Source organism: Amphibalanus amphitrite, unplaced genomic scaffold (genome assembly GCF_019059575.1).
Source record: "Amphibalanus amphitrite isolate SeventyFive unplaced genomic scaffold, NRLGWU_Aamphi_draft 000890F_arrow, whole genome shotgun sequence".
In the NCBI taxonomy this organism is placed as follows: Eukaryota; Metazoa; Arthropoda; class Thecostraca; order Balanomorpha; family Balanidae; genus Amphibalanus; species Amphibalanus amphitrite.
The window spans coordinates 32,690-59,815 of NW_024882384.1; the positions used below are offsets into that span (position 1 = coordinate 32,690).

Here is a 27,126-nt window from a genome sequence, read left to right on the forward strand (position 1 = left end):
TCTTTCCCAAAACTGATAGGCTTTTAAGCAAAGCGACGTACGGTGATCCATGTCGGCCCTGTTTGTGGGATACATTATCTTTCCCAAAACTGATAGGCTTTTAAGCAAAGCGACGTACGGTGAATAATAAAAAGAACTTTGCTAGTGCTATGCCTTCGAAAAAGATGCAAGCGCCAAGTAATAGGCGTTGCGATGGGATGTTAGGTATTAAGAACGCTTTAGATAAGTTAGTGGCTCTCGGCAGACAGCACATTTCATCAACGTCAAACACAATCACATTTTGTATTAAACGATCTCGTTGCACGTTGGGTGCGCGCAAAACAAGTCTACCGTTATCAAGACCAACACTTAAATAACGCTTACCTCAGAGACTTAATATAGACACATTCCTATGCACAAGCCCACGTATAGACGAAACAGACAACACTGACGGGGAACGTGCGCAGTGTGAAGCTAGTTTAAACAGAACTGTCCAACTTACAAACGCACATGTAACGCACGTAACGCACGCACAAGAATGAGTCACAACATCGCTGGATGGAAGCGACTTTTGTCGTAGGTACAGCCTCGGTGTCTCGTCAGCGGTCAGCCGGACGGGGTATTTGCCGAGCGGCAGGTACTGTGTACCGGGATCTGACAGAGATGGACAGGAGTCGGGGCGGGGTGGGCGACCCTACTACACTCCGCTGATGTAAGTGGTGACCTGGCGGCCGGCGCTCGGCTGGATGGGCCGCTTGTTGCGGATCATCTTATCGGTGAGCGCCTCGTTGGAGAAGATCTCGGCGTAGAGCTGCAGCAGGAACTCCCACTCCATCTCAAACTCGGTGGCCGAGACGATCCACAGCACCACCGGGTTGCACGGCGGCTTGGTCATGCTGCCGTAGTACATGTAGAACTTGCTCAGCGCCGTCTTCATCATGGCCTTCCAGGGCGTGATGTCGGCGTTGAGATTGATGGTGGCGCCCGGCATGGCCAGGTCCTCGAGGATCAGGTCGATGCTGAACAGCGGGAAGAAGGGAAGGCCACGCGGGTTGTTGTTGCCCGTCAGAGGCACGGCCACAATCGCCAGACCGCCCGGGTACTTCTTGGCCTCGTTATACGTACCGTACTTTGCGTTGTAGAAGACCAGCTGCGCCTCGGCGTCGTAGAACTTGCCGTTGAAGCTGTGCTCGGAGCCCTCGTCGCCCTGGCCCTCGCCCCAGTGCAGGTCCAGCTCGGCGAAGTGGTAGACTCCGAACAGGGGCCGGCTGTGAGAGCGCAGTGTCATCAGAGGACGGCTGACGTTCTCCGGCCGGATGAAGATCTTGATGGTGCGCCCGTTGTTGATGCCCTCGATCTCCGAGTTGCCGATGCCAGGCGCCCAGTCCACCTGGAGTTTCTCAACCCGGGGCTTCCCCGAGCCTGGAATGATGTTTATAGGTGATTGTAACGGCCCATCGCACAGCGGGAAGTAGCTCTTCCAGATGGAGGTGTTCTTGTAGTCCCAGAGTTCGTGCGGCGCATCTGCGTGCAGCTGCAGCAGTTGCAGCACCAGGCTCCAGGCCAGTACCATGGCGGCTCGCTCTGCGGGGTCCGGGTGGTAGTTGCTCGCGCCGGCGCACCACACTGCTGAGCTGAGCTCGTCAGGGGGCCACACTGACCGCCCCACTGCGGCGACCGGCTCTTTATGAACTGATGGCACCGCGCCGCGCGCCTCGGCTCGTCACGTGAGCGGCGCTTTTCCTCCGTGTCGGTCTGCGCGTGCCGGGCACGGCCGCCGCTGCCGGGAGTCACACCCGGCGGCGGAGCAGCTCCCCCCGCTGGGGGTGATCGGGAGGCGGCCGCGAGACGTCCGCGCCCCGACACTGGGAGTGTGCTCCCTGCACCCTCTGTGCCGTCCCCGCCCACGGCCAGCCTGCGGTTTCTGCGCTATGTCATCAGCGTCCCGGACATACCGCCAAAGACATGCAATGTGGCGCGGCGGTCTTCCCTTCTAAATATATCGGAGGCGGCTGATTATGCATGGAATGGAAGGCACAAATAAGCGTTTTCAGAGCTGTTACTTCGATTAAAGCGGTAGGTACTCATCTTGCACACTGCACAGTGTACTAATAAGTGAAACCTACCACCCGTAAGGGGGGGGCGGCGTTTCGCCCCCACCCCCTAAGATCTCGGAAATTTACCGGCCGATTTTCAAAATTCAAACGGCGTTCGATAGCCCCACCAGGGAACTAAGTACCTTATGACCAAATTTCATTGACTTCACTTAGGTCAAACCGATGGCGTCACAGGTCAGGTAAAAGGTCGGATTTTCACTGTTTACAGGCATTTCAAGAAATGTGTTGTGAAATCGAGTAAAATGGTAAATTATTGAAAATCATCGATGGTAAATTGTTCGTCAAACACATACCTTGCTATCTGAGGTCACTGATACCGGGTCATTTCACAGCGGTCAGGTCACTGGGGGTCACAATATTAAAGTGTCGTGTAATAAATGTTTTATGGTCCAGTTTACATAACAAATACGAGTATGTGGGTCAGGCAGCCCTTGGGGCCAGCTTAGGTTACGTTCTGGTGAAGGTCAGGCCAAGGTCAGGTCAAATTAAGTCAAATTAATTTCAAAGTTGATATTTTTGCATAACTCGGTATCGATTCGATGCAACTCGTCACGGGGAGTCTAATGGTGGTCTTTGTTTTGCCATACGTGGTCTATAGAATGGCCAAAAATTGAGTTTGAAAATTTGACGTCATCATTTTTGCAGTTTTTTTTTTCGCTATAACTTGGTCAAAAAACGAGATATCGATCTAAAATTTGGTATGGAGATAGGAGACGGTAGGTATACTAACATATACCTATATTCCGTTTTTTTTTAAGCTCAAAACTTTTTGGATTTTTTGGCTAATATATCAAAAAAATGTTTTTTTTATTTGTGGGTGTCAAAACTAAAAAAATCAAAAATCCTAGATAGCAGTTTTGTAGCACTGTCAATTTTACACTTCTTTGTCTTGATCATTTTTCTGTATCTTCAAAGCTGTAGGCCTGAGAGCTCTTCTCGCGAAGGTCTTTTTTCGGTCGAAAATGGCAGAAAATGACGTCATTACTGACGTCATTTGTGGCCAACCTATTATAGCCTCTGGAAAAATTTTTGGTCACAATGTGTAAAATTGATGCCCGGAGGGGTCCTGAAAGTTTGGTGGCGATATCTCTAGTCGTTTAGGAGATATCGACGGAAAAGCACAGGGGGGCCGTTTCGGCCTCCCCGTACTGGGGCGCGGGTTAACTAAAAAATCTGACACCTACCTACATCGTAGTTGTTCAATATTAACCTAGTAGGTAAACGACTTTTGAAAGTGATTCAATGCACACCTTTTGCCCGAAAGAGGCGCACGCGACCTTCTCATATTGATTTATTTACGTGCAGGGCTATTTACGTAGTGGTTTATAGACAGGTCTCTAACTAACTTCACCGGGTACCTACCTAGTGGGCCAATCTGGCTGTGAATCTGTCCATCTAGCCGTTCGGCCCCTGATTCAGCTAAAGTGTCGCAGAAAAGCAAGCGTGTAGTGTCCGCAGTACAATAATTCCAATGATCAAGCCAAGGTTCTTACGTTTTCTCCCAGGTCATTAGTTGACCTCCCAGATCAGGCTGACGGCCGACGGGCGACGGCCAAAGTCGAGAAAATGGAACCTGCTAGAACTTCCGAGTTAGAGGGGGATTGAGGTATGCATGATTGGAAATGAAAGAATGTTTAGGTAAATGTCTGATTTTTTTTTTCATTTCTAATGTAGGTACCTACCTAACCCCATCGGGAATGTATGTCAACTACAGAATGATAATCCACTCCTCAGAAGCTAGCAGTTGACCGGAGCGCTAAGTTGCGCCGTTTATCACGCGTGTCGTAAGCGTGTCGATTCACGATTGTGAGCATTGGGACAAAGCTTTACCTAATTTGTGAACTCAGCCCGTGTGACCCAGCCAGCAATTTTACTCCGGGCCCAAGCAGGCTAAAGTGCGGCTAGCCCGAGATTTTAGTCGGGCTAAAGTCGGCTAAGGCTTGGGCTAAAGTCGGCGTATGACACAAAAACGCCGACTTAAGCCCATGCTCCGCCGGAGGCATGCCCGCTCTGCGAGCTCCGGAACCCCGTAGTTTAGCCCTAGTTGTGCGACGATTGGCGGTAGCCCGATGTAAGCCCGAGCAAAACGTGACTGGCGCAGAAATGCGCATGCGTGAACAGCCGATCAAGTATGGCTTAACTCCGGCTTTACTCCAGTTAGCCAAAGGAGACAGCCAGCTTGATCAGCCCGCGCTCCGCCCAAGTTGAGCCTGCCTTGATTGCGCGGGCGGATGTCGGGCTGAGCTGCAGCTGGCCACACTCGGGCATAGCAGCGGCATACCCAAGGTCAGCCCAAGTAGAAAATGCATTGGTTTTGACCGGAGTGGGCAAACCCAAGCTAAGCCCAAGCTGCCCGACGTTTGCCATAGTTTAGCCCAAGCGAATTGCTGGCTGGGGATGCGGCACAGCCTACCACTCCAGGGAAATAATTGCCTGTGAAAAGTGGAACATCATTCTGTAGTCGACTATGCATATATCGTAATCGGCCTGATCACGATTCACGATGTTTGCTGTGTGCCTGATGCTGGTCTAAATCATGGGCTCCTCCGCCACCTGGGGATGGGGCCGCGGGATTCAGGACCCCTCCCCCCCCCCCCACCCACCCAATAATTTCACTTCCGTAATGAAGCCTGAATTATGAAGCCGGAAGGTATACCTTGGGTATCTAGGCCTAAGGGGCTGTTGGACCCCCCACGCCATTCCTGAGCGGTGGGCGGTGGCGATAGCCACTAGCCAGCCTGGGGCCGTATTCACGTCGACTTCGTAAGTCGATTTTCTTTCGTAAGTATAATTTGGTATTCACGTCGACACTTCTCAAGTTTTTATCGACGGAGTTCACGTGATTAAAAAATTTACTTAAGAAGTAGGTCAAACTTAAGAAAATTCTTACGAAAATGATCGACGTGAATACGGCCCCTGGTCTAAATTGCTGGCTACGCCACCGCCAGCCATTTAGACCTCTGAATCCTTGACGTGTGAGTCCTCTGAAGTCTTGCAACAGTCAACACAATGGCACTATGCACAGCATGATGCTTCACAAATCACTTCAGAAATAAAATAAAATGAGCCAAACTCACAATTGCTATTGACAGCGTGTTGAAGAGAAGAGCTCTCTGCATATGCGAAGTTTTTTTTTTAAATGCGGCAGCACTTTCTTCCTCATGAAAGTGATGCTTCCATATCCAGTACGATACTTCACGTGAGACATGAACAGCACTTTACGTGTTGAAGTACGCTATTGTGGCGGTGTGAACGAAACTTTAAAGCTGGTGCGTCTGTTTCGCCACGTTTCATCGATTTTCGCCGCATACAGTACAATTTCGCTTCTTCTGTTTACTGTTTGAGGGGGCGGAGGCGTGGCCTTGAGCGGGAAGCTGAGGTGATTTGGGGTGTACCTAATTTTCGAAGGATTATCTTCATTACATTGAACGGTTACGAGGTTGAGTTGGCGACTGTGGTGCAGTGATTCCTGATCATGATATTATTGTTGTACCTACTGGGTTACTTATGTTGATGTCAATAAGTTCAGTTGTGGAAATGGAACTCATAATTTTTCATTTTGTTTTGCTTTGATTTGATCTCACTATCCTCTTATTCCCCAGGACAAACAACCAGGCTGGAAGGTCATCTTCATTTGACTATAAGTTACCATTCTGGTAGATGATATTCCTGTTCAGTTGGTTAACTATTTGCATTTGTGGGGCTGAGCGGGTCTTCCTGGCCCTGCAGCCTGAGCCCCGAGGACAGAGTGGCGAGTGCAGAGCTTAACTTCAGCGGCTCACCACTGCAACTGGGATGCTTGCTAGACAGATAATCTCTGACAGATAATTAATATAGTTCTTTTTAACTTTGGTGCCTTGAATTGGTTTTGTTTTGTTTTGTTTTGTTTTGAAACTAATCCAACAATTGTAAAACATCATATATAGGATTGGAACTGAGCCACTTAGTATAAAAATGTCATGTTTAGGGTTTGTGGCACTTCTCAGTTTGACTTTATTTAGAATTTAATTTTTTTGATTTTTGATTATGAATCTCATCTTATTTGCTAATTATAAGCAAAATTGGGTACCCAGTTGTAAAGCAGGCATCACAATTGTTTTTTGCAACCAAGGAGAGATGCTATACCCAGTAATGCTTTCTAACCAAACCAAACCTGATCTAACCTTACTTACAACCTGAAACCTTCAACCTAAAACCTACAACTGACAACCTTAAACCTACCATCTAAATTAAAACCTAACACCTAGAACCTAACCTACAGGGCCCCTCCTTGGTTGCAAGAAATAAGTGTGATGCCTGCTTTACTACTACCCAAAATTGTTTTATATTAGCTTCTTAATTGCATTCAAATAGAGCCATTTAATTTGGTAGTCATAAAGCAGGTGTCACACTTGTTTTTGCAACCAAGGAGAGGTGCCATACCCAGAGATGCTTCTTTCTAACCAACCAAAACTATCCTAACATGACCTGACCTGACCTGACCTAAATCCTAAACCTACAACCTACAACCTACAACCTACAAACCACAGCCTTCATCTCCAGGTATAGCACCTCTTCTTGATTGCAAAAACGAAAAAGTGTGATGCCTGCTTTATTTGACTACCTTTAGTTTTATTGGTGTGCTGTAAATTTATATCCTTGATCAGTGTCATAAACTCACTTGTTTGCATGCTGCCTATCTGGTTTTCAGTTTGCTGGCAGTGGTTTATTAGATCAGCAACTGAAGTTACAAATCAGGATCACCTCAAAAACCTGATCCCACACTAAGATGGCTGATGGGATATGTCGTGAAGATGATAACAGAGGTGCAGGAAACAAGAAACTCACTAAGTCCAAGTCGGGCCTCAGAATAATTCCTATCAACAACACTGCAAGAAGTCCATTTGAACTGAAGGAGCCCACCTGGTCTCCAGATAAAGAGGTAAGAAGCTTTTATGGCTAAAGTACAATGTTTTGTGCCTACACAAGTTGGAGTAGTTTGGAGGAAATTAATCAGACATATTTCATTGGATTTTCATTAGGTAATTTCTAAAGAGGAAATCGTGAGAGTTGACCTAATTGTAACCTGAGACCAGTTCAATGAAAATATTCATGTGAAAATGTAAATGCACAGTATAATTAATATGGTGTGGTGGCACCAGTTTTTTTTTGCGCTTTTTCCGCGGAAAGCCTGCCCGAACGCTCCTTGTAATATTTCCCGATGTAGAAAAACGAAACGGTCCAAACGCAGCCTTGTATGTGCTAAAATGTTCGCACCATCTGAGGTCTGTGTTCACCACTGTGAGTGGGGGTCCAAATACCATCCATGCAGAACTTAGATTAACGGTCCTGCATTCTTTTCGTTTCAGAATCCTGAGTGCTCCAATGGCAAGTGTGGCCAGAAGTTTGACTTTCTGAAGCGCCGCCACCACTGCCGGCGGTGCGGCCAGATCTTCTGCGCCCAGTGCTGCCAGACGCGGGTGATGCTGCCGCGGATGTGCTTCGTGGACCCGGTGCGCCAGTGCTTCCGCTGCTCCGACATCACGAACGCCGAGAACGTCTTCTTCAACAGCAGTCTGAAGCTGCTCACCAATGGTACGTGTGCGGTAGCCGTTAGAACAAAGGTCAGCACTTGTGTAGAATCCCTGTCATGGTTACTCTGTCCTTGTACAGTAATGTCTTTACAATTTCTCAATATTGTATATGCTCCTCGCCACTGTTTTGACGGTTTTTACCGTAGTCCCGACAGTCTTTCATCGCCATCTTTGTTTGTTCTCGGTCCGGCAGGCGCCCAGTTTGACGTCTCGTCCCCGGAGCGGCCAGTGCTCTGCCAGACAGCCGTCACCTCCGACCACCGGTTCATACGGTTCGAGCCTACCCAGGGCCAGGCGCCGCCCGAGAGGGTCGAGGTGGCGCGCATCCTCTCCACAGAGGTCACACAGTCCACCATTGAATATGGTGAGTACTGGCTACGCGTGTCGGTCGTGCAGTTGATGATGCGGATCTTGACTTAAGTATGCTGGCTAGCTGTTGGTACCGTGTGTGAGTGCCCAGCAGCACACGACTTAGTAGATTGGTGGTGGATGCCGTTGGATTGTCCGGTAAGAGCGGCCGTCGGTGACCGATCATTGCCCAGTCTGTGATTGGGTGTGAAGTTTGATTGGGTGAAGGAATGGTAGTGTTCGCTAAACTGAAACTAGAGAAAACGTCGCCATTGATGCCTGTTTTGTTCCAATGTAGAATACTCTGAGGACGCAGACGGTGAGATTAATGTCGCACAACACGATCTGTGTCTGCTTCATCCTCATTATTGTCGAAACTTTTCAATTGTCACGGTCTTTGGATGACCTTGTATCGCTGTCTGGTCATTCGAATGTTTCGGTTTTTAATGCTGCATGTCCATCCTGGTGCTTTGTTTGAATGCTCCCAGGCATTTTAAGTTTTGAGTGCGTCCTTGACTTTTTGATTATGGGGGCATGGACGACAAAGCAGACCCTTGTGGTGCATGTAGTGGCATGTCACAGAAATGTCTCTGAACCGACAGCTGTTCGTAAATCTTAAACATGTTAAGAAAATAACATTAACTCCCAGCGAAAATCATAAGTAGAGTAATACGCACGACAATCAGGCAAATAAACCTTTCCGGACAGTCGCACGTCATAATTGACCCACATTACGAGTCGGACCGCGTGTTACGGGCTGATGTGCTATAAAATGTGCTGTGTATGGAATGTGCATTACATAAGTATTCGTGCACAAAATGCATGTCTGCTGCAACTGTATCCGTATAGTTACGCAATCGCTGATGTGCGACGCATTAGTTTTCTGTAAACGTAAAAGTACGGTGTTAGTACAGCCGGTATCCGTGCCACACAGGAAAACTTTTTGTTAAAAAATAGTCCCGTGCGTAACTGACTTTGGATCGTGAATGGAGATATCTCCGTTACATTTTTATTTGCTGGATCCTAGATACAGGTTGGCCAATTAAGTCGGCAGTGTCCTATTTGCACGTCCCATGCGGCCTTCCTGTTAACGAGTTTCGGTGTTTCAAGGGCGCTCTTTGTTTCACCAGTTTTATTTGGGTTAATTGTTAAGTGGTGCGGAAATATTCCGTTAAATTACAGCGCTTTTAGTTTCCCCATCGTGCCAGGAGATGTCATAGAACGCTTAGCTAAATAATGTTTCTCTGGAAACTTCAAAGCAGCTTCTTTTTGGTAGTTTTACAATTGTGACATTTTTAATTGCTCGTTTACAAATGAATGAATGTTTTTAGATAAAAACCAATAGCCATTAATTTGCTAGCCGCAATATGTTGCATGTCGAGCATTGCGCAGCTCCACTGTTCCAGATAAATTCTTCAGGCTCCGGCTCTTTTTATTTGATTTCATGCACAGTTTTTAGCATTGTTTATCGTGAAATGTTTACCAATCGTTCTTGGAATAGGTTCTACTTTATTTAGACTTTCTATTTGCGCTGTAGCTGGTGCTGGGACCGTGCTATCTTTTCTACCAATCAACCTATTGTGTCGGAGAAAGTATTCGCTTAGCGTCATCTTCGCCCTTCAATGACGTTATAATTATCCAACTTAATGATGCGGTGTCTTTCCTGAATCCTGTGTTTGTTTGTGATTGGCACAGTGTTGTGCAGCTGTTGTTTCTTTCTTTAAAATGTTTGGTACTACGTCTTTCATTGTGTCCACTTTCCCTCCACGGGACAGTAATTGCAGTTGGGATAATTCCTTGATGGCTGGTTTCGTGAAGGTGCTAAGGTGACTCTTCCCACTTAGACGCGCCGTGTGAGGTTTTAAGGCATGCTGATAGTATATTTAAGGAAAGCGTCTCTTACATAAACGTTCATCAACATAAACATGAACTCAGACGATTTCGTCATACGATACGATGTTAACTAAACGCGAAGCGAGGCTAGCTGTTGAAAATGTTCTGTAACAATGGTCACTGAATGCCGTGTATGGAAATCACTTCTGACCATTCATCGGTAGAACATTACCCGTACAGTAACTCTCCACTCTAAACCTATGAGTGCTTCACCCTGGTGACCCCCGCTGACCCGCCCCCATCCGGCGGCGTCCACAGCTCCGGGCCAGACGCTGCCCGAGGCAGTGGTGGTGCTGTACCGCGTGCCCGGGTCGGTGGAGGAGCGACAGGTGCGCCTCAGCGCCGGACCGCACGTCAACGACTGGAGACTGTCGGCCAACTGGATCGTGGCGCTGGAGAGGGTGAGAGAGGGAGTGAGGGGGATAGGAGAGCCAGCGAGACGCATAGTAAGCGCGAATAGCACGGGATGAATCGAATGAAGTAATCGAATAAATTTATCTTTGGGTTTCGGGTCAGTCTTCGAACGCGATGGTCAATGGTCGTTTCTGAAGACCGCTTGAAATGGTCCTTTCGCCGCGTTGGATATGCTTTTCTTTGGAAGAATATCCGGAAATTGACGTGAATTAGTGGTAAATCCATCTTCTCTCATCTCATTTGTGCTTGAATTCGTATGTGCTCACTGATTTCTGACGCATACCTATCTGTTTGTCCGTAGGCTCTGGAGCTGGTGTATGAGGGCCGTCAGCCCAGTCAGCACTAACTCCTCCCACACCGAGTCGTCTCGCCAGTCGCCCCCCGTGCCGCACTCTATGCAGTGAGCGGACCCCCGGCCAGCCCCGCCACCAGGCCTCCCGTTGGGTCTGCCGGTTGGCCGTGTACAGCGGAGGGGCGCCCTTGAACCGCAGAGGGGCACCGCTGGGAGGCTCTCCTCCGGTCATATGAGAGGCCGGCTGCAGACTGCGATTGTTTCACGTTACGCTAAACCCGATCGGCTGGTTCTGTTTTCCGTGGTTGGAACGGCCCATCGCTCTGCTAGAAATCGTATAAAGACGGATTGGCATGAACCGGGGTCACGACTGACCGAAGTGTAACTATAGCAGGTACGGTACCGCTGAGACATGTGTGTCTCACCCAGCGGCTCGTACCGTGGGGCCATGCATGTTAAATCGCCGAGCCGTGTGTAACTATGTTGTATAGCGCCCCTCACCAGTTAATGTGCTGTGTATACTGACGGCGATGGAAGCCGATGAAACTGATGATATTGACGTCTTCTCGCGACTTTGTGAGTGGTTGAGAGATCGCTCACGTGTCCGCCATGTTGTTATTGATATGGTAATCGGCTTTGTTATCCTTTATGCTGACGTACACTGCACTGTTATTGCCGTGTTTATTGGCTTCCTGTAATGATTTTGAATCTCCTGCCTTTTATCTCTATACTGACCAATTTCGCTTACGATTGTGAAGCGTCTATTGCGGCCATTCTTTCTTTTCTTGTGCCATAGCCGGTCGTCTGATGTTAGTTTAGTTATCAGTGTCGCAGCGGTGATATTGCTGCGACACCCGGTGTTTATTCGCCGTCATTTACCATAGTTTATCGCAGGGTGTACCTATGTCCGACACAAGCTGAGTGTCGGCTCGTCACGAGTGAGATTGGGGCTTTCGCATGTTGAGAGAGAAGCGCCACGCTGCCCGACTTCCGAAGGAGTTTGTTGGCTTTCTCAGCGTCTATGTGTGTGTGTGTGTGTTAATGCCGGCTGTTTTTGGCGACATGTGAGGACCTCGGACGGTGACGTGAGGACACAAATGAACAGCCCGCTTCCACAGCTGTGCAGGGACGGCCACAGGTGCGGCTGCCGCATCTGGTCAGCCGCCTATCCGGCCACCCAGCCGTCGCCGACGGGCCGATTGCAGGAACTGATATTTGTCTATTTTTCAATAAACTGCGTCTGCTATGTGAGTCATTGTCCTCAATGTCGGGTTTATAGCTTAGGGTGATGTCATTCGAAGCTTCGATGCCTATGCGACTGTTTTCCTGGAACTGAAGAGTGTTCAATATAGCAAACCGTAGCTGGTTACGTAGATAGACACAGCTGGTCCCCGGTTAGCCATCGTAGTTCATTTTTGTAAAATATTAACGCTTACGAGTTTTACGTACGTGATGTCGACGTTATGGACAGTGAACTGATTCAATGCGCCAGCTGGCCCCACAAGTGCGTGGTAATGCGGAAATGTCATTCACTGTCAGCTTCGTTGAATCCGATTCCTTGGAAAAGGTATCGCAGCTGCCATTAAAACTGAGCCACTCCGCATTTAGCCTTCCTGTACCGAGGCGAGGTCCTCCTGGAGTTCGCGAGTTTCCGCTGAATGTTCGAACGAACGACGCTACACTGTACTGAAGCAGGCTGCAGTTTCTCGTCAGTGCTGACTGCGAAACTCAGGAGTCACGCCGAGTCAGAGATTGCGTCAGTATATCTCGATCGAGTGTATGCGGCCGGTTCCAGGTCCTTGGCTGATACTGACCGCTATGCTCAAATATTTTCATTTGGTTTGGCATCGGTGGATGAAGAGCAGGTGGAGGGAGACGACAAAAATAACCGATAGTTTGAAAGAAATGAGCTTAATTTCCAGATTTCGACTATAGCAACCTGCCAACCAACTGGATCTTGCAAACATGTTTATTTTCATCGGTCGAACTTTCATATACATAATACAGTGCTGGGCATACGTACAACGCATGCGTACGGGTTCTTACAATCGCGAATAAATATGCAAACATCAGAAATAACATTTTGTGACCCAATGCAGCCACGTATCACTTACCGCACATATAAACACTGACATTGCTGTGGCCCACAATGGAATGAATGACCTAAGGTCCTAAAATATCGGGTAAACTTTGTGACCGAACAGAAGAGAAAAAGTGCATGGGGCAGCAGGAGTTATACGCACCACATGACAAAGTCCATCATCAAAGGTAGCCCCTGTAGAGCATCGTCGCTTTGGTTGTGGCAAATTTCCGCCGCTTAAACCTAGAATATCCGGTAGATATACAGGCGGATTGGCACTTCACTTTGTGGCAATTATCAGTATAATCCTGAACCTACTGCTCTGTGCTATTTGTGATGATAGAATAGCATCTACGTACTGGTGCTCGGAACAGAGAACTTAACAAAGAGGAAGTCAGTGAAGGTGACCACGGAAAGATGGCTCACTATACAGTTGTTACGAGCGAGCGAGCGCAGCGAGCGAAGTGAGTCTTTTCAATATAACGGAAAAATCTCAGTATGAGCGGCCCGGCCCGGCCTGTAACGCTTTTGAGAGGCTTATATCTCAGCAACCGCTGGACCGATTGGCCTGCGGTCTTTTTTGTTGGGTAGCCCCATCCCTTCTACCCCGTAATTGACTACTTTTGATACATCTCAGTGACCGTCGTGGCACGTGGCACGTGAAAAGTCAAGGGTGTTCAAGCTGTTTTGCAAAAGTAGTGATTTTGAGAGGCTCATATCTCAGCAGCCGCTTGGGCGATTAACTTGCGGTAATTTTTATAGGGTAGCAGCATCCCTTCTACCCAAAATAGGATACTCTCGATGCATGTGGGTCACCCCCAGTGCACGTGCAAAATACAACAATAAGAGGTGCCAAATTTGTTCCCATTTCAGTAACTCGGTAATTACTGGGGCGATTTCGCTGAAACTTGGCATACAGGTAGGCACCCACCAGGCAATGCATTCCCATGTGTTGCGGTTAGGGTGCTACTGCACGTGCGCACGTGCAGGGGGCGTTTCCAGATCTCGAGAACGGCTGGGCCGATTGCGCTCAAATTTAGTACACAGTTGGGGACCAGTTAGTAGGGTGCCGTGCAAAAGTCATTTTGGACCCCGTTTGCACGTGCGCACGTGCAGAATGCCGCTTCCAGATCTCAGGAACGGCTGGGCCGATTGCGTTCAAATTTGGCACACCGCTAGCGACCAGTTAGAAGGGTGCTTTGCGCAAGCCAGTTGGAAGCACCCTCTCGCCCTTCCGCACGTGCAGGGCTCACTATCTCGCTCGCTCGTTCGTCGCCCAAAAGGCGTTTTACTGGTGAATAGTGCAATAAAACTGAGTGGTCGCGAAGGCTTACGAAGTCACCTTTCAGTAACGGCCAGCCAAGGCTATACAAAACAGCATAGACGTATCGTGAGGGCAGTCATATTACAACGTGCGCACAAAATTGTCCCCGTGACAATGCCCAGTAAAAACTACATTTTACATGTTAGTCACTTGCACCTTCCCCACATCGTGAACAGCATCACAGCATCCGCCACCGTAACAAAACTCCACCGTAACAACGTACCAGACACCGTAACAATCCCGTCACACCGTCACATACAGCACGGCTGTTCTGTGTGTCTGGCATAATACCCACTTTTTCATGTGTCTGATCCCGCTCAAACCGGCCTACCGATGACAGCTTCCAGAAACCGTAGCAGTGCGCTCAACAGCACAGTATTCTTGAACCAGACAGCGTCGACTTCGCCTCTGCAGCCAGCAAGTTCCTTTCCTCGGCCGGGTGAGGCTGGTTTGAGGCACGGGGTCCGACTTCTCACAGTCACGGCTGGGGGCTGAAGGTGCGATGGAAGTCCTCGCCGTGAATCTCGGGTGTGTAGGTGAACAGTACGATCATCACCCACAAATGCAGCAGGCACTGGCGCAAAGCGGGAGGAAACATCAGTTAAATACGCCAACAGACAGTGGTTGAAGGCAGATGGCAAAACACTTACTATCCATATTGACCAGCGGGTCGAGTTTAATAGCTGCAATCAACAATACAAAATACGATCAAACACAAATTAATGAGAAAGCTATGTGATGCACATTGCGCAATAACAATAAAGCAGTACGGGTTAGCTGATACTATTGTAAGAACAACGCTTGGAAAAGGTCCATTTTGCTTTCAACATTCCTACATGGAAAGTCGACCGCATAGAAACATAAACTGAATAGCGGGCCACAACTGTCTTGATGTCCAAAGGCGCTATATCTTGATTAAATCTATGAAACGGCGAGCGAGGAACCACGTAACAGCAAATATAGACACGGATCCAAAGGCGTTCGTGTTTGGCACTGCTCCAAACTAGCACCTAATCCTCGCCTCGCTTTCACTTTCGCCGAAACAGTAGATCGATAGAGTAAAATTTAGCGGTGTGTGATGCTATCTCAACAACTTTCAACTAGCCCATGCCCGAATACCTATGTACGGCCCTGGTTAAAATGCCACTCCTAAACTTCAGCATTGTGGAAAAAGCATTCCCCTGCAACTTACACATGTATGAAGTCTACCCCATCATCTTTCTTCATCACAAGCGCAGCAACACCTTATTGCCGAGCCCTTCACACACTCTGCCCTTTCTCCACGACCCAACCATCCAGATTCAAAACCATCCACTATTCCCCCTCCCCCGCTCATCCACCCCCACAAAATAAACAAACACCTCATTAACCACCCCTTCTCAATCATTTTTCCAAGCAGCCCCACACCCCTCCAACTCACCATATACCCCAGCACAAAGATGCGCGCTATGGGGTACCGCTTCAGGAAGACGCCCATTCTGACGGAGCAGGCGTCCAGGCTCGAGTAGGCGCGCTTCACTCTCCTGGTGACGCTGCCATCCCACGGCGTCTCGGCCAGGAAGGTGGGTGTCCGCAGCCGCACCGAGTCGGAGCCGACCTCCGAGTGGTACGGAGCCCGCTCCGAAGGCGGCGGGGCGCACCCCTCGAGCTCCCGTACCTGGGTCTGTGGTGGGCAGAGGGGAGGGAGGGGGTCAGGGATTTGTGAGGGTAACTGTGATGCGAGCCTGTCGTGTGTTAAATTATTGTAGCCTCATAACTGCACAAAGAGTCGTGACCGAGCATCGTACGCCATATCCACTAGAGTTAGTACAAAGATTGAGCCATAGAAAAGAAAAATTGTAGTGGGGCTAAGGAATGAATAAACGTATGAATGAATGGACGAATAACTAAATAAATGAATAAAAGAATGAATGAATAAATGAATGAATGAATGAATGAATGAATGAATGAATGAATGAATGAATGAATGAATGAAGTAATAAGGAAACGAAAGATACACCAGTGTTTGCTAGATCGATTGTAAAAGTGAGTCTCCAAATAAATATCATCGAATCGAGACGTAATGTCTATAAAAGCCTGTAATATAGACTACCATCGCAAGGCCAATCCCGCCGGCATCCCGACTGACCTGTGACCGCTCCAGCTGCAGCTGCAGCGACTTGTTCTGCGTGCTCAGGGACTCGATGTTGGTCTGTTTTTGTATCAGCGCCTCGGTCAGTGACCTCAGACGGGTCTCTAGCTCCACCTCTGTAACACGGAAGAGAGCAGGCGTCAAGGATGAATCCGTGAATGTGACGCAAGTGAAACTGCCTCTCTTTGAGGACCTAATATGTCACCAGCGTAACTTGTCACCGTATGCACTATGCATTCGCATAGTGTTCAGCAAAAGAAGCCCCAACCTCTGTAAACTGCATTCAAAGACGTTTCCCTGTGGTTTGTTTCCTGCAGATTTCCTTCGGCCGCCGTGGTTCGAACAGGACGTAGGACGGCGGCAGTTTTTCCTCAAAGGTCGATGTCCTGTTCGGCGGCTCGTCTGCCCAAAGTGCCGTGTCCGGCTCCCCGCTCCGCTGGCGTCCCAGGGGGCGGGGAAGGGCTAACGACCGTGTAATGTGGGACGGAGACCCCATTTGGCGTCCGTGACACCCTTCCTCCGGCATAGTTGACAGGTGCGTTACGTAAGGCCGCGTGTCTGCCCGTGTGTGCGTGAACCGAGGTATTCGGTGATCTAGGTTGATGGCGTCTGTTTGGTTAGCGGCGGTAATTTTGCCCAAATTAACTGCACAGGACCCGGCTAGATCGACACGAAAGAAGCGTTAAAAAGCCATCGGGATTTCCGTGGCACCAGTCATTCAAGTTTCTTCCACAAAACAAGGAAAGTCGCGTCCATGCAAATACCGCAATCAGCGGCCGTAAGGCTTATACGCGACCAGGATTCTATGAACACGGAACGTCGGGTTAGGCTTAATCACCAGTACATAGAAAACATCCCTGGTCCTTCGCATGAAACGCACACACCAAACAGTACTCAACCGGACATCCTTTTACGAACTAACTGAAAGCACAACAGCAGCATTCACGTCTGAAACTGGACAATCACGATGCAATCAAACTGGCCAGCCGTAGCATAATCTACATACTGAATCCGATACTCAATACAAAACTATGATGCTTTTACTAGTACCCAAGTAACGACCATTGGTAGGACAACAGACAGCCCGACTATTCACAGAGTTATACGTCCTATGGACTAGCCCGCTACCGTCGCTCAAACGCACCTGTACTGCTGGCGACGTGCTTGGAGGTGATCTGTCTCCGCAACTTCTCAATCTCGACGTCTCGCTCCTGCAGCCGCGTCAGCGCCTGCGTCTTCTGCTGCACCATGTCCTCGCGCATGTAGCGCAGCTCCTGCAGCGGAGGGAGCCCATGGCAATGAAGTGTAATTGTTAAAGCACCCAGATTCATTGCGTCTTAGGCGAGATCAAAACGGGACCGGACAAAGCAAAGGAAAGCCGTCTTGCGTTTGAGGTAGAAGTTACTTGTGGTATGCCTTTACCATAGTTTACCTTCGGTCTCTTTTGTTCCGGATCCATCAAATGTTATCATCACCGTCCTGTTCTTGTGTGAGGAAATCGAAAGCAAATGCGGGCTCACCAAAGCATAAACAAACAGCATAGAAAAAAAAAAACATTCATACGGAAGTCCGAATAGGAGCATCCGAATAAAGGTAAGGCACGTAGTTCATCCTTACATCGCACCCTAATGCTGTTATCAAGTATCAACCACGAAAATAACAAAGGTTTCTTGCTTTGTTTTGTTTTGTTTTGTTAAGTTGGACCCTTTCGGTCTGACAAGGCCTTTTCAGAACCAGAAGGATGAAAGGAAATAAGCGAAGACAGTGGTTTGGGCGGCCACTCTGTTGCACCGCCGGGGCTGAGCCCGTCACATGGACAGCCCACCCAGCCCCGCTAGCGGTCACTCCACCGCACGATGGGTCTGCTTATGAGGAGCTACCCACGTCGAATCTCGAATGAAAGTGGCCGTCCAGCCCGGATCAAGGGATCAAGGCGTGGATGAGACTGCCCTGTCTTGGGATATGACTGTCCTGAAGATGGAAAATGATGGAACAGTGACTTCAGAGCGCTAACATCATCCTTTCGTTGTCTTTGCTGCAGGGGCTCCGCCACGGTCTCAGAATTGGAGGATCCAACCCAAAAATACGCATCCTTATACACAAGCTATATTACAGATGTCGAATTTGGGGGGTCCGGACACCCTAGTCCCCCCCTCCCCCCCCCCCCCGGTGGCGGAGCCCATGCTTTGCTGCTGATTAGTTGCCTTTATCTTTCGTTCCGCGTCCCCACTCGTACCTGCTGAGCCGACTCGAGTTCCTTCTCCAGCTCCTGGCGGAGTCTCGTCTCGGCCGCCTCGCGAGTCTCAGCCTCGCGCAGCGCCTCGCCGGCCGCCTGCGCCTCCTCCGCGGCGGCCGACTCGACGTGCTGCAGCTCGTCCCGCAGCTGCTGCACCCTAGCGGCCAGTTTGTGCACTTCAGTCTGCGCCAGCTCCCGCTCGGAGCGCACCTGTTCCAGCTCGGCCTGAACCAGATCGCTGCTGTCTCCGTCCGAGCCGCCGCTGCCCTCCTTCAGGCGCGATATCAGCTGATCCTTCGACTGCAGGATCCGCTGGGCTGCAACACACCAAACGGAACCGGGTTAGCGTCATTACACAACCGAAAACACCCGGGGAATAAAAATACGAGGACGGCCGGTCTAGTCCGGCTTCCACGGCCTAAAACGGTACTATCAGGGCGATTGTATAACGGTAGGCCATGTTTATCACCGATGGCATCGCGGCAATCGCCGAAACGAACGCGGATTTACGTGACTCTGACGCCTTGTGTCGGGACACATACGAGGTCGGCTGTGACCGGGATAGTCTGCCGCTATCGAGCACGAATTTTGTCACCAGGAAACACAAATCCAATTGGCAAAGATTAGAGTGCGATTCCGGTCTGGACTGGAGGGGGAATAAACAGCCACCAGCAAAGGGTGATAATGAGGCTAGTCTGTGTTCCCAGTGGAATAGTACTGGGCCGGAGGAATGCAAGGTAGTTGGTACGTATAAGGAAATGTTGCAGTGTGTTAGATGTCATCCGCATTCCTGATGCTTGCATACCAGGATAAAATATTTGCAGAAACAATCCGCAGGTCAATGTAAGGTGTTCAACTGTGCCGCATACTCGCTGCTAGCTATCTGCAAATTGGCCCGTCGTTTGGAAGGGCTCGGGCCTTGAACAAAGACCATAACCAATGAACAGGGCACATCATGGCTCAACCACCGCCAACCGACCGGGGGGCGCTAGCCTTTGAGTTTCCGCTCGAGTGCGAGTTTGCGCCATCTCAAAGTTTAAAGTGTATCTACCTTTAAAATTGCCCTCAGACTGTGCCGTATCTTCGAGTCTATCCTGACTAATGTCACAGCTTTGAGTTTATATTCTGTCCTTGCCGTACATTGAGTTTGTACTCGAGCTGACCGCCGTACCTTTGAGTTTGTCCTCTGTATCTCAGCCCACCGTACCTTTGGGTTTTCACTCTAGCTCAGTTCGTCGTACCCGTTTGTACTCTGTATCTGACTTTACCCTACCTTTGAGTTTGTACTCAGCCAGCTCTGCGGCGGTGCTCTGGGCCAGCTGCCGGCTGTCGGCCAGCTGCCGCTGCAGCTCGGCCCCGCTGCTCTGCTGCTGCTGCAGCTGCTGACGCGCCGAGGTCAGTTCGGACGTCAGCGTCTCCCGCTCGGCACTCAGCTGCTCCAGCCTGAGGGAGGAGAGGGGTGGGGTCAGTGGAATAGACTGGTCACCGGCATGGGCAGGAGAGACACGGACTCGTTAGTGAAACGGAGAGTGAAAACAGGACAGAAACGTGAACACTGAACTTAATAACTGTCATCATGATTCCTCAAAAAGGGGCAGCTACATTGATACAAATTCGTCGTGCTATGACACCGTGTACGATCGGACTAAGAAGGGTCCAACTGTGTTTTTATTAGACCATATACTAATATTTACAGACAGGGCAGCGGCTTTATAAGTTTAATCTATCACTGATCGCGCCCCATGTCGGCATTTGACCAACACGACCGTTGCCAACCACCGAGGCCAGGGACCACGGAACAAAGGGTGGCATGTCCTTGGTGCAAGTGCTCGTTCTTGGGAGCTTGTGATCCATCAGCAAACACCAGCGGCCATAAAACGCCGCCCCGTTGGAAAGGTCCGGGCCTTGGGTGGCGGCGCCGGCCCGGAAACTGTCCATGGTCACGGTGAGCCCCCGGTAACACATGTGAAACGGCGTCATCGATTCGCGCGGCGCCGTCTGGCGGCTGTTCAAACTGCGAACAGTTCTCCACCGATTGCCGAAAGGTAGCTGTTTTACCAAAATCTGGGATGCCAGGAGCTGGCAAAGAGCACAAAATCGCCGCCTTCACTTCCAGTGTTTCAGATAGTCGCTGAAACTTGGGTACCAGTTGATATTCATTACAATCTCATCTAAACGTTTGTTTGTTCACAGCGCCACCAACAGTGAAACATACGACGCCATTTCGCCTGAGCGTAACCTTCTGAACCGTTACCATAACACCGGCCCCTTCCACGCCACACCGTGTACACAAACAAACTCACTCACACCCAGCCACACCATACAAACAAACCTACCTCCTCCTCCTAACGCCTACTGCACTTCACCCAGACCACCCTAGCCGCCGCAGCATCACTCTCACACGCTCTCACGCTCGCTCTGTCTTTCCCCACCCACCTGCGATCGTGGCCCTGCTGCGCGGCGGTCAGCGCGTGCTGCTCCTGCCGTATGCGCGCCTCCGCCTCGTGCAGCCGGTCCTGGAGTCCCTGGATGGTGCCAGACTGCTGACCGGACGTGTCACTGGACGACTGCAGGATCCTGGACACGGGGGAGCGGGCGGTGGTCAGGCACGTGATATAGCGAGCGAGAGAGTTACCAAAGAGTAGTAAGTTACTGGTGGCGACTGGTAATAACGTGATAAAAACGAATATGCACAAAGACAAGTGATATTTAAGTGATATCTAAGAATTCAATACCTAACAGGAATAACAAAATGCATTCTTTACCTGTCGTTTTCCAGCTGTAGCCTGTCGACGGCCGCCTGCCGGCTGCGCAGCTCCCCGTCCGCCTCGTCCAGGCGCACCTTGAGCAGAGCCAGCTGACCGTCCTGCCGTGGTCAGGTCGAGGTCAGGTCAGGTACGGGTATATATCACAAGTGATTGCCAAAATACAAGCTCATCAGTCAATATATCAGAATCTGAATAAAAACTGGGTGACCAGGTATCTTTTTAGACGCACTGGTACGGGGACCCGCAGTTGCTACTGTACACGAACCCCAAGTCTAACCGTCTGTCCTGTCCAGTAACAACCGATAACATTGATATCGACTGCTGGTCCCTGTACAAGAGCAGCTGAGGTTTCCTGTGAGTACCCTCTGACAGCTTATCGTTGTTCCCTGTGAGGGTGCTGGGACAATTTACTCAGGGTCGCTGTACAGTAGCAACTGCGGGCCCCTGTACCACAAGACCTCTGAAAATTACAAAATTCAACACTGAGCACACGTCTGCCCAATCCCAACATCTCCAGCTTACATAATGGCACCTAGGAAAGCCTCCCACGAGCCCACTCTCACTACACCCATACCTTAGCCTTTAGTGACTCCTGCAGGTCGGCTCACCCTCCATCCCTACCTTAGCCTTCAGTGACTCCTGCAGGTCGACGTCTCGCTGCTGCAGGTGGCGACACTGGCGCTCCGTCTCCGTGACCTGAGAGTTAGCCGTCGACAGCTGGTACTTGAGCTTGGTGCACTCTGACGGCACAGAACAGGGCAGAGACAGGTCAGGGGCGCAGGTGACTAGGGTGTTGTCCGTGATACAACACTAAGGAAGCTCGCAGTGACTGGGGTCAATCAACGTTCGTTATATCTACGCTTGGTGCTGCTCGAAATGGAGCAGAGTCAAATTATCTATAATACTTCCATACCATAAACATCAATTTAAATTTGGGTCAAACACAAGAAGACCAGCTGCTCAGTATCTTCTTCAACTCAGTAGACGTGTCCAACTGCCCATCAGCGACCGCTACTAACCCTTTTCGCCGAGTTTGGCGCGCTGTAGCAGCTGCGCCATCTCGCGGTTCAGATTGGAGATCTCCCGCTGCAGCATACGGAGCTGATCCGACTCGGAGTGGTTCCCGTTCTCGACGCTAGGGGCGCCACCGGTCGGTATGGAGATGGCTGTGTCGGCCGGGGCGGTCGGAGCGGGCGGGGTCGGTGCTGAGGGGTGCACAACGACGAAGCAGATGAGAACAGGTTGACGAAACAGTTTCACAATGGGAGCAGCGCGGCATATGGTATAAGCAACGTTCGACTGTTTGCTTACTTGGCTGTTGGCACTGAGGTGAGCGATGAACATTGAGAGCCTCTACTACAGTCTTACAAGCAAGCATAAACATCTAGTTTACTCGTAGCGGTCGTAGGTCAGTAAAAATGATGATTGTTCATAACATCAATAAACTTATTTGTTACTTGTTTCGCAATGCAACTGCGATTAAAGCCACCACGAAAAACCGGCGGATCTTACCGGTCTCCTGTCCGGAGGCCACCGAGAGGAAGTTCCCGACCGACACCACGGAGGAGACACTCGACTGACGCGAGTGACCCGACGACTGAAACAGATCAGAGTGGGTGAGGTGACTAAATACAACATAACACAGCCGAGTGAGAGGACTGAAATGGGCCAGTCAGTGTGAAAGGACTGAAACAGTTCAGTATGTGTGAGGTGACCAAGATCGAACCTGGCCAGCATGAGACGACTGAAATAGGACCACGCATTCGAGCGAAGACTCGCATTTCGGCACACTAACACGACCACGGCATTTCCCTTATCCCTATCACTTTACCCAGATTAGACCAGTGCAAGTTGAGAGTCCACTCCACCAAAGCGGCCAATGTTACCTCCCCTCCCCTGTGTTCCCCCGGCGACTCACTGGTTTCGCCGGCGTGGACGAGTCGTTGAGGAAGGCGATCAGCTGCTCCTCAGGGTCGGCCCGGCCTGGCCGGCGGCCGGGGGAGGCGGCCGGAGCGCTGCCGTGGGACGGGGTGCGTGCCGGCGCCGGCTGGGACGGAGCCCCGCGGGGCGACGCCGCCAGCCTGATGGCGGAGTGGGAGAGTGAGATGGGATGGGCAGGGCTGGCAAGCAGCAGGCATCAGCAATGGCGACTTTGATTATGTTTTAAAAAGGTAGCAAGGCATGCATCATGAACCAGTTATGTAAGTTTGAAAGAAGTCTTCTCTGGAAAATCACCAACCAAAGCAGACATAAAATGTCTGCTGCATCAGTCATTATTTAGTCCATTAGTATAGGTACTTACATAGGTGACACACTCTCTGTGTCATAGCGGTAAGATGGCTTGGAGTTAACTCCATTGGCAGTCTTTGCTTTGGTCAAGACAGATGCTGCACTTTCGTCCAGGGAATTCAGCAGGTTCTCAGTCCTTGAAGCCAGGCCACTGAGCCAGGACATGGCTGTTTCTCCAGTGTACTGTTTTTCTGCTCAGCAATCAATGCTTCTGGGTCATATGGTGACTAGATTGTATGCATGTGGCATGTATTTCAGGAAGTTTGCCTGAAAAGACACCAAAGAGCAAACAAGTTAGAAACATATTGGGGACAAAGTACAAACAGACAACAGTATCTCATTAGATTATGATATTTGCATACAAACATTGCAAAAAAAAAATCACTTAGCAATAAAAAATGTTTAATTGGTTGCAGTGAGAAGCAGTGCCAAAATAGGAATACAGTATGAGAGCATATTGTCTGTATGGAGCCACCTATATCGTTTTTGGACAATATCCAAAAATGGAATCATCTGGGCGGTGTTTCACGGGACGCTGCTACCACGCTGCTGTCAAATTGCGCGAGCTGAGGTCACACTTGTGGTAGTGTTGGAGCAATGGGCCTGTTGATGTTTCCATGGAAACCCAATTTGACACGTGTAAAAGCAGCGTGCTGCTATCACGGGTGAAACAGGGCCCTGATGGCTTTGTTAGTAACAGATAACGTTAAAAAGACTTAAATCTGTCCAAATTTTATTAATTTCCAATAACCCGTCTGGCAGACTGGAGTTGCCCCCGACTGGAAAAAATGCCTCCACTACGCTGAAGTTCTCGGCGGAGGTGATGCGCCGAAATTTCGGCGCAAGGGTTTATGCGCCGAAATTATTTTACCAAGCCATGCTTCATGCGCCGAAAATTTTCAAGGCTTACTGATGGCTGCAGGCTGTAGCCACGCACTTTTCGTCGAGGGGGGGGGGGCTGGCGTGTGTGTGTGGCTGTCTTCCAGTGACTACTGTCTACAGACGGTTGTTGGCACGGTCGACGGGATCGGGCAGACAATAGACATCAGCAGGCCATGCGGGACCGAGCACCAGCGTTCGCTATCACAAAATCTCCTGACTCACAAACTCACTGGCATGTTCCATAATGTAACCTTTATTTTGTTGCCCGGCTCTGATCAGCAGTAGTGCCCAACCGGTGACTGACGCCTGACGGGGCCTTCAACAGGCGTGGTGCAAGCACGGCCGATGGGATCGGGCAGATACCAGGCCACGCGGGACCGATTGCCAGCGTCCACTCGCAAACCACACGCCGGAAATACAGGAATCACAACGGTCAATACGCACACGATAGCATACGTTATCTGAACTAGGGAATCCGACAATCCATAACCTCACTCTCGACTGGTGAACTGTTCCCGCCGTGGGAGAGTCACAATCAGGTTCACTGAACATGACTTAAATACCCTGAGACGAACACGAGACAAGATAAGTGATATTTAAGATGTTTAACTCCCGAAGACATTTAATCCTCGCCGGCCGAGGGGGGTTGGTGCCACCCCCCCTGACGGTTTTTTCGCGATTTACGCCGAAGTACGCCGAAAATTTCGGCGCAAGCCGTCGATTTACGCCGAAGTACGCCGAAAATTTTCGGCGCAAACGCCCAACTACGCTCGAGTTCTCGACGAAAGCGTGCATTTTTTCCAGTCGGGGAGTTGCCCACAACACACTTAAAAACTAAAACCATGAGGGCGTAGGTATATTACTGAGGGTGATAGAAATAGAAAAACGTAATGCTTCGATAACACTCACAGCAATATAAAGAAATAATAATATAAAGCTTTGAGAGCTCACGAAATTGAAATGATAGCGCGCCACTTTGACTTGCTAACAAAATTTGGATTGCATTGAATGTAAATTTCTTTTACGTCATTAGAACAAGCGACTCGCTCAGCAGCCGGCAACATAAAAATCTTCTTTTATTTCTCTGTTCAGTGAAGTTATGAGCTAATATCGTGCTAATATCAATATTTGAGAAAGGGCTTTAACAAATTATTGAATCCTCAAATATATCTTTGTTCCAGAAATAAAAGCAGCATACCATATAAATCATAAAAATCAGAAGTAAGGTTCAATGACGTCATCAACAACATACTGAGTTTACATACATGCTCCCATTTATCATTTGGGAAAGTACCGTAAAATGACAACGTAAACAATCAGACGCCAAGGTAGCGTCGCGTCGGTAGCGGGCGTAGCCGTAGCCTTGGGGCGCTAACGGTTTGAGCAGGTTGCGATATTCGAGACGATACCTATAGACTTACTTACGCAGCATTCGATGTCTCCCGGACGAGGAAGATTCAAATCTATTCTACGAGGTCCGGCCGATGGCGTTCGGTAACCGCAACTCAGCCCCTCACCAGTTGGTGACATACCAGGGAAATAAGCTAAAATTAGAGTGCTCTATTTATTGCTCCTGCCCCATGTTGAAGAGATACCCCTAAAAACGTGATCTTTTATCGGCCCTTACGCAGCAAGGCAGTAATTCTCAGACCGGTGGATGGTATCAATAGAAAGAGAATGCGTCAAAGATTAAAATGAATTAATCAAAATAACATTAAAATGTTAATTAAGCGTGGAAATTAGTCCCAAACATAAGCTAATTATTGCTTCTACCTCGGCGACGGCGCTCCCCGCAGTCAGCGGAGAAGCTAAAATAAAAGCCACCATCCTCCTCCGTAAGTCAATTTTAGAGCGGCCGAGTGGGCCGATGCGGGGCCACCAAACTGAGGTAAGACGTGGCTAGCAATTGCAAACCGCCATATAAATCAATATCTTAAGACGTACAATATGGGATGATTACTCTGAAGCTGGAGTGAAGGCATGAGTAGATTGCAAGAAACGAAATGCATAGATTGGTTGAATTATGTACAATAGGCACAGCTCAATAGATGAAGCCATTTCTATGATGTTGACATTTGACATAACCCTTCCTCTCCTCACCGATGACCTAAGTGCATTGGCAGTTACCGGCATAGTTTTTGAGCACGAGTTTAATTCGCCATCGGACCGCAATGCATGTTGCTAGGCTGCTGCAATTACAACGAACATACGAATACTGCCTTCATTTGTAGACGTTTGTTTTTTAAGCGGTCTTTGACGTACAAGGGGGCATACCTGTCGACAACTTGAGTTTCTCCGAATTTCAAAAACTCCCAGAATTTCAATTCCTTATGCACTGTTGTAGGTACAGCTGCGTTCACAAGTTTTCGTTTCCTCCTGTTCTAAAAAGGGTGATATTTGTCGATTTCGTGCGTCGCTGATAAGAGGGTGCGTTTAATAATTAGGCCCAACGCTTTCTGCATCCGCGAGTACCTACCTTCAAAAGGGAACAACAGTTTCCATTTATTACACTATGGGACATGTGACAAAATGACCACTGGAACACGCATGAAACGGAGCTCATATTCCTAAAAATGTCTACAATCACTTCCTTTCTGACACTATTAGCAAATACCATCTCAAGTTAGGTGGTTGACAGACAGTCAATGGAGATCTGGGGAGACTGAGTGATGCCAATTCACCACTTAACTGATAATGAGGGCTGAGGGCAGAGAAACAGGCAACATGCACAACTGACAACTTGACAAGTGACAAAACACTACCAATATTGCGCAGTGCACAACATATTACAGCGGCCAGC

General features: G+C 49.3%; 3 protein-coding genes across 11 annotated transcripts; 1 reads left to right on the forward strand and 2 right to left on the reverse strand.

Annotated features, from left to right (window-relative positions):
* Window positions 1–268: 268 nt before the first annotated feature.
* Window positions 269–1,659, reverse strand: LOC122367699 (carbonic anhydrase 1-like). Its single transcript, XM_043341036.1, has one exon. It carries the CDS (start codon window positions 1,550–1,552, stop codon window positions 677–679), a length of 876 nt encoding a protein of 291 aa, XP_043196971.1. The 5' UTR covers window positions 1,553–1,659; the 3' UTR covers window positions 269–676.
* Window positions 1,660–5,411: 3,752 nt separating this feature from the next.
* Window positions 5,412–11,869, forward strand: LOC122367704 (zinc finger FYVE domain-containing protein 21-like). 8 transcript variants are annotated; one of them, XM_043341045.1, is made up of 7 exons: window positions 5,434–5,475; window positions 5,699–5,719; window positions 6,787–7,017; window positions 7,445–7,670; window positions 7,863–8,033; window positions 10,169–10,311; window positions 10,626–11,869. In XM_043341045.1, exons 3-7 carry the CDS (start codon window positions 6,865–6,867, stop codon window positions 10,668–10,670), a joined length of 738 nt encoding a protein of 245 aa, XP_043196980.1. In that variant the 5' UTR covers window positions 5,434–5,475; window positions 5,699–5,719; window positions 6,787–6,864; the 3' UTR covers window positions 10,671–11,869. The 8 variants fall into 8 exon arrangements, with proteins under 8 accessions (XP_043196978.1, XP_043196980.1, XP_043196982.1 ...); XM_043341044.1 differs by having other exon boundaries at window positions 5,446–5,475; window positions 5,699–5,752; XM_043341050.1 differs by lacking the exon at window positions 5,434–5,475 and adding an exon at window positions 5,514–5,535.
* A 702-nt stretch (window positions 11,870–12,571) lies between these two features.
* On the reverse strand, window positions 12,572–25,848 carry LOC122367703 (golgin subfamily A member 5-like). 2 transcript variants are annotated; one of them, XM_043341042.1, is made up of 14 exons: window positions 25,752–25,848; window positions 23,458–23,711; window positions 23,074–23,236; window positions 22,668–22,752; window positions 22,175–22,360; window positions 21,777–21,895; window positions 21,153–21,253; window positions 20,824–20,964; window positions 19,661–19,830; window positions 18,388–18,704; window positions 17,296–17,425; window positions 16,149–16,267; window positions 15,441–15,683; window positions 12,572–14,594 (listed from the first exon to the last, which is right to left on the reverse strand). In XM_043341042.1, the coding sequence occupies exons 2-14, from the start codon at window positions 23,607–23,609 to the stop codon at window positions 14,499–14,501; spliced, it is 2,022 nt and encodes a 673-aa protein (XP_043196977.1). In that variant the 5' UTR covers window positions 23,610–23,711; window positions 25,752–25,848; the 3' UTR covers window positions 12,572–14,498. The 2 variants fall into 2 exon arrangements, with proteins under 2 accessions (XP_043196977.1, XP_043196975.1); XM_043341040.1 differs by lacking the exon at window positions 25,752–25,848 and adding an exon at window positions 25,236–25,309.
* Between the last annotated feature and the right edge of the window lie 1,278 nt (window positions 25,849–27,126).

Coding starts and splice junctions, on each gene's coding strand:
- LOC122367704 (XM_043341043.1), top strand. CDS start 6,865: ATGGCTGATGGGATATGTCGTGAAGATGATAACAGAGGTGCAGGAAAC. Junction 8,034..10,168: donor ACAGTCCACCATTGAATATG/GTGAGTACTGGC, acceptor CGGCGTCCACAG/CTCCGGGCCAGACGCTGCCC. Junction 10,312..10,625: donor GGATCGTGGCGCTGGAGAGG/GTGAGAGAGGGA, acceptor GTTTGTCCGTAG/GCTCTGGAGCTGGTGTATGA.
- LOC122367699 (XM_043341036.1), bottom strand. CDS start 1,552: ATGGTACTGGCCTGGAGCCTGGTGCTGCAACTGCTGCAGCTGCACGCA.
- LOC122367703 (XM_043341042.1), bottom strand. CDS start 23,609: ATGTCCTGGCTCAGTGGCCTGGCTTCAAGGACTGAGAACCTGCTGAAT. Junction 17,426..18,387: donor AACTCGAGTCGGCTCAGCAG/GTACGAGTGGGG, acceptor CCTCCGCTGCAG/GAGCTGCGCTACATGCGCGA. Junction 16,268..17,295: donor GCACGTCGCCAGCAGTACAG/GTGCGTTTGAGC, acceptor TCCGTGTTACAG/AGGTGGAGCTAGAGACCCGT.